At 37.9% G+C, this 6,095-nt stretch overlaps 2 protein-coding genes across 2 annotated transcripts in view; one reads left to right on the top strand and one right to left on the bottom strand.

Annotated features, from left to right (window-relative positions):
• The window catches only part of SPDYA (speedy/RINGO cell cycle regulator family member A), a 46,112-nt gene extending 41,219 nt beyond the window's left edge, over positions 1-4,893 (top strand). The window contains exon 8 of the mRNA XM_011956287.1: positions 4,145-4,893. Within this exon, the coding sequence (XP_011811677.1) occupies positions 4,145-4,238 (94 nt within the window). The 3' untranslated portion in view covers positions 4,239-4,893. The remainder of the gene's footprint in view (positions 1-4,144) is intronic.
• The window catches only part of TRMT61B (tRNA methyltransferase 61B), a 20,513-nt gene continuing 18,535 nt past the window's right edge, over positions 4,118-6,095 (bottom strand). The window contains exons 4-6 of the mRNA XM_011956324.1: positions 5,373-5,599; positions 4,621-4,698; positions 4,118-4,535 (exon numbers count right to left, since the gene is read on the bottom strand). Of these exons, the coding sequence (XP_011811714.1) occupies positions 4,474-4,535; positions 4,621-4,698; positions 5,373-5,599 (367 nt within the window). The 3' untranslated portion in view covers positions 4,118-4,473. The remainder of the gene's footprint in view (positions 4,536-4,620; positions 4,699-5,372; positions 5,600-6,095) is intronic.

Raw genomic sequence — 6,095 nt, 5'->3', positions numbered from 1 at the left:
GGTGGCTGAGGCAGGAGAATAGAGTGAACCCGGGAGGCGGAGCTTGCAATAAGCCGAGATCGCACCACTGCACTCCAGCCTGGGCAACAGAGCAGACTCCATCTCAAAAAATAAATAAATAAGTAAATACTAAATAAATATACAATATAAATGAACTTGGGACTTGTCATTTTAAAACAGTTGTGTAAGATGCCATGTACACTTTATTCAGTTACAAAATGAGTATTTTGGCTGGGCGTGGTGGCTCATGCCTGTAATCCCAGCACTTTGGGAGACCAGACGAGCAGATCACCTGAGGTCAGGAGTTCAAGACCAGCCTGGCCAACATGGTGAAACCCCTTCTCTACTAAAAATAGAAAAAATTAGCTGGGCGTAGTGGTGGGTGCCTGTAATCCCAACTACTTGGGAGGCTGAGGCAGGATAATTGCTTGAACCGGGGAGGTGGAGGTTGCAGTGAGCCGAGATCATACCACTGCACTCCAGCCTGGGTGACAGAATGAGACTCTATCTCAAAAAAAAAAAAAAAAAATTTTTTTAAGTTTGGAACTTAAGCAAAAGTGCACTTAAAAGTCACATTACAAAGAAAAACAGTTCTATTACTCACTTTGCTAGATATACAGCACATACACCACCATGCTTAAGACGTGGGTAAAAAACAGGCAAAGTAATATGAGGGTTTAACATATCCAAAGCTACCTGTGTGGGGGGAAAACAGAACTGGATCAGTCTGATTCCGTTTAAATAAAGCGTAAGTTTTCTTATTGTGGTGAAATGATACACTTTTGGACAGCAATCACTCAAGGTATGTCATTTTTTAGAAGGTAGTATTATTAACTATCATTTTACTTCTCCCAAAAGGGTAGGTTAATTATTATACAGTTGGGAAAGGTGGCTCCTGCCTGTAATCCCAACACTTTGGGAGGCTGAGTCAAGAGGATCCTTTTGAGGCCGAGTTTGAGACCAGCCCAGACAACACAGCGAGACTCTGACTCTATTGAGGAGAAAAAAAAAAGTAGCTGGATGCAGAGGCCCAAGCCCGTAGTCCCAGCTACTCAGGAAGCTCAGATGGGAGGGCCACTGAGCCTAGGAGTTCAAGGCTGGAGTCAGCTATGACTGTGCCACCATACTCCACCCTGGGCAAGAGTGAGATCCTGTCTCAGTGAAGAAAAAATAATTTGTCATAGTACTTGATGATACTGAAAAATCATAATGATATGTCTTGTACTTGGCATATTAATACGGAAATATTGATTTGGCTATGTATGTATATATGAATATAACCAAAGACAGATTCCTGTATGCCTGTATTATCAATATTGCCAAGTGTAAAACACGCCATTACAACACAAAAAATTTAAACATTTGAGACAATGTGAATTTCTTTTTTTTTTCTTTTGAGACAGGGTCTCGCTCTGTTGACCAGGCTGGAGTACAGTGGCATGATGTCACCTCGCTGCAACTTCCACCTCCTGAACTCAAGCAACCCTCCTACCTCAGCCTCCCAAGTAGCTGAGATGACAGGCAGGCACCACCATTCTCAGTTAATTTTTTGTATCTTATGTAGATACAGGGTTTTGCCATGTTGCCCAGGCTGGTTTTGAACTCCTGGATTCAAGCGATCTGCCCGCCTCGGCCTTCCAAAATGCTGGGATTATAGATGTGAACCACTGCACCTGGCTGACAATGTAAATTTCTATTGCCAAAACTTATAAATTTAAATGCTTTATTTCAGCTTTGGCAATAGAAATTCACATTGTTGGCCAGAGGCAGTGGCTCATGCCTATAATCCCAGCACTTTTGGGAGACTGAGGTGGGTGGATCACCTGAGGTCAGGAGTTTGAGACCAGCCTGGCTAACATGGCGAAACCCTGTCTCTACTAAAAATACAAAAATTAGCTAGGTGTGGTGGTGCACACCTATAGTCCCAGCCACTGGGAAGGCTGAGGCAGGAGAAGAGAACTGCTTGAACCTGGGAGGTAGAGGTTGCAGTGAGCCAAGATTAAACCACTGCACTCCAGCCTGGGGGACAGAGTGAGATTGTCTCAAAAAAAAAAAAAAAAGAAGAAGAAGAAAGAAAAGGTTATAATGGATCTGAAAAATTCCTATCACCTACTGACATCATAGCCTGTAGTGCAACACATTACCTTTTTTGTGTTTAGATACACACATACTTACCATTGTCTTATAAATGCCTATGGTAGTTAGTACAGTAACATGCTATCCAGGTTTGCAGTCTAGGAGCAGTAGGCTATACCATATAACTTAGGTGTGTAGTAGGCTATATATACCACCTCGGTTTGTGTAAGTACACTCTATAATGTTCACACAATGATGAAACTGCCTAACTATGCATTTATCAGAATGTATTGCCACTGTTAAGCAATGTATAACTGTATCCGGAAATGTTATAAAAGCTATAAAGGCATCATTATTGTATAAATGTTCAGCTAGTTATCATACAGAAATATAACACCAGAATATTCTGCTCCTGATTCAATCACTTGTCTAAATGCAGCCAGAGTGATTTTCAAAACACAGATCTAAACATGTCACCCCTTACTTAAAATCTTCAATGGCATCCCATTTTTCTTAGGATAGACCAATTCCTTCACAGGCATGTAAGAACTTGCATGGCCTCATCCCTATCTATCTATCCAGTCTTTTCCACTCGACCCCAGCATCACTTTTTATTCCCATTTTCCCTGCTGTAGTTAATTCCTACTTACCATTCAGGTCTCAGCTCAATTGTCACTTGCTAGAGCAAAGTCCCCCATTATGGTTACTCATAGTACCTTGTACTTCTTTGGGGGGAATTTGTAACAGTTTTAGTTTTATATCTGTGTGACTATTTAATGTCAAGCTCTATCATAGACTGTAAACTCTAAAAAGGCAGAGATTTTAAAATGTTCTACGTTCTGTAATACGTTATTTAATAAAAAATTTATACACATGTATAATTTTAAATACTTCTAGCCTAAGAGATAAATCTAGGAATGGTAGCATTTACCCTCCAAGGCATTACTATTTTACAGCCCATAAAAGAGGCTGGGCATGGTGACTCCACATCTATAATCCCAGCACTTTGGGAGGTCAAGGCAGAAGGATTGCTTGAGCCTAGGAGTTTGAGACCAGCCTGGGCAACATGACAAAACCCCGTCTCTACCAAAAACCCCACAAAAATTAGCTGGGTGTGGTGGCATGTGCCTGTAGTCCAACTCCATGGGAAGCTGAGGTGGGAGGCCTGCTTGATCCTGGGAGATTGAGGCTGCAATGAGCCATGATCATGCTACTGCACTGCAGCCTGTGTGACAGAATGAGAACCTGTCTCAAAAAAAAAAAAAAAAAAACACACACACACAACCAAAAACCTGTAAAACATCTATATTTAAACAGCGACCTAATCACTCTAAGTCACTGTTTATCTGTAAAATATGGATAACCTGAAAGATAAGTTGTCCATAGTAAGTGAAAAACATATATGAAGTTTTCAAAACAATGTGATATGTGGTAAATGCTAAATAACTGATGCCTATGAATATAATAAGTCCCATTTGTAATTCATGTTTCTAAAATGTATTGCCCAAACTTTTTTTTTTTTTTGAGACGGAATCTCACCGTCACCCAGGCTGGAGTGCAGTGGCACAATCTCAGCTCACTACAACCTTCGCCTCCCAGGTTCAAGCGATTCTCCTGCCTCAGCTTCCCAAGTAGCTGGGATTACAGTCGTCCGCCACCACAACCGGCTAATTTTTATATTTTTAGTATTTTAGTAGAGACAGGGTATCGCCATGTTGGCCAGGCTAGTCTCGAACTCCTGACCTCAGGTGATCTGTCTGCTTTGGCCTCCCAAAGGTGTGAGCCACTGTGCCCGGCCCCCAAACATTTAATTTACGTACTAACACTGAACAATTCTGATGTTTTTTCAAGCTGGTTAAAAGGATTCTAAGGGGGATAAAAGAGATTCAAGAGCTGTTACATATTTTGTTACAATTTTTAAGGTGATTATATCACTCTTAAGTTTCCCCCCATTATTTACTGTAACCCAGACTTCCTTATGATTTTTTAAGACATATACAAGTCATTATAAGATGTATTTAAAATGGACAGATACATAAAGTTTATCTTAAAATGCATATTTTATTTCAGTAGTCAATGACCATCAATCAAATAAAGGAAAGAAAACTAATTTCTTGAAGAAAGACACATCTATGGAGTGGTTCACAGGAAGCGAAGAATGAGATGGCCCAACTAAACCAATTTGGAATCATTAACTACAAAACGTCAAACCAACTGCAAGACAAGTGTCAAAATGGGACGCTTAAGCAGTTTTGCCATGTTATACATCTTTATTTTATTTATTTTCAAAATTATATGTAAAAGTTATGTAAGTCACAGTAATAGCTAAAAATGCCAATCTATGAAAGTAGTGATTTTCAATATAAAGTTCTGTTTTGATATTTTTCCATCTTCAAGTCAGTTGCTGTCATCTGGATTACTCAGTTGTGGTTTGACCTTCCTCAACTTGACAAGAAAAGCTAATTTAAGAGAAGAAAAACATAAAGTCATTATATTAATTAGAAGAAAAAACACCATTTAATATGTTCTGAAAACATTACTCACCTGTATGACCATGTTGCCAGTGTACTGGTCTAGCAACATAGGGAAATGATCCATATGGAAAATCAGAATGTGATTCTTCTGTTGTAAAAAACATATGTACTATAAGCTACATAAAATATTTTCTAATTTTTTCACAAAACTGTTAAAATATGAGTTACTCTAAGTTTTTTCTCTTTTTTTTTCCTTGTGTTTGTTTTAGAGCTACTCTGCCAGTTATTATACAGAAATGATTTGTCAATGATTATATAATAAACATGTGATTTTATAACCAAATGGATAAGCCCATATCATAAATCAATGGATACTTGAAAACTTGTTCATGGCCAAAATAATGTGCATATATGACAAAGACCTAAACTCAGTTCTTTCAAGAATTCCAGCAGCATCTTAGAAGTTGCTTTTTGGAATATTAGCTATTTGCCTATCAGGTTCCATTAAATTCATTCCCTTCAGTAATAATCAGTGATCTAAATATAAAACATCCATAATATACTTAAATTATTTCACAAACCAAGCTCCTTGTGACAAATAAAATATGAAGATTATAAAAAGCTCAATTCTTCAAAGATATCAGAGTTTTATGTAAAAGGCAGGAAAAGTCATTATTCTGTGCCTTGTACATCTTAGCAAAATATCACACTTCAATTTCTATAGAAAATTGCTGAGGAATATTTTTATAATCTATTGGTCAGTATACTCAGGAACTCATTCTCCATTTATTACTACATGCATAAAGTAAAACTGAAGCTCACCATGGTCATCCTCTTGAAACAGCTCACCTTCAACTCCAGTTTTCTTTTGAGAATCTAGTTGTACATCTATGTTGATTTTAGGTTCTACTTTTTGAGCTAAAATTCCAGTTTTCCGTTTTGCAAGGCAAACCAACCAATCTTTGACAATGACCTCGCTTATCTTTTCACATGAAAGAGCAAGTTCACAGATGCGAATTCCATCTAAAAGTTCGATAACCTGTGTGATGCTTTCAGAAAAGTGAAAAATGTACATTTCTACTAAAATAATAAGTTTTATTTTAATTAATTTATTTAATTAAATAAAATATTTAAGTTCCCTATGCCTCTTGCCCACATTTAAATACTATAGTTAAATTAAGGCAGGAGAGGGTTTAAATATTCAAGTTAGGAAGCATAAAAAGTACTTTCACAAAATTCTAAGTAAACAAACACAGAGACCATAATTTAACATTACTGCTCACATTATACTTTTAAAAAGTTTCTTCCAGATTGTCAGAAGAAAATGCGCATCTTATATTACTATTTATGTAAAAAATGATTTAAACAGTAATATAGGGTCGGGCGTGAGTCATGCCTGTAATCCCAGCACTTTGGGAGGCTGAAGCGGACAGATCGCTTGAGGTCAAGCATTCCAGACCAGCCTGGCCAACATGGTGAAACCCTGTCTCTACTAAAAACACAAAAATTAGCCGGGTGTGGTGGCACACACCTGTAATCCCAGCT

The sequence above is a fragment of the Colobus angolensis genome, unplaced genomic scaffold (assembly GCF_000951035.1).
Source record: "Colobus angolensis palliatus isolate OR3802 unplaced genomic scaffold, Cang.pa_1.0 Scaffold413, whole genome shotgun sequence".
NCBI classification, from domain to species: domain Eukaryota; kingdom Metazoa; phylum Chordata; class Mammalia; order Primates; family Cercopithecidae; genus Colobus; species Colobus angolensis.
This window is presented reverse-complemented; position numbering and strand designations above follow the sequence as displayed.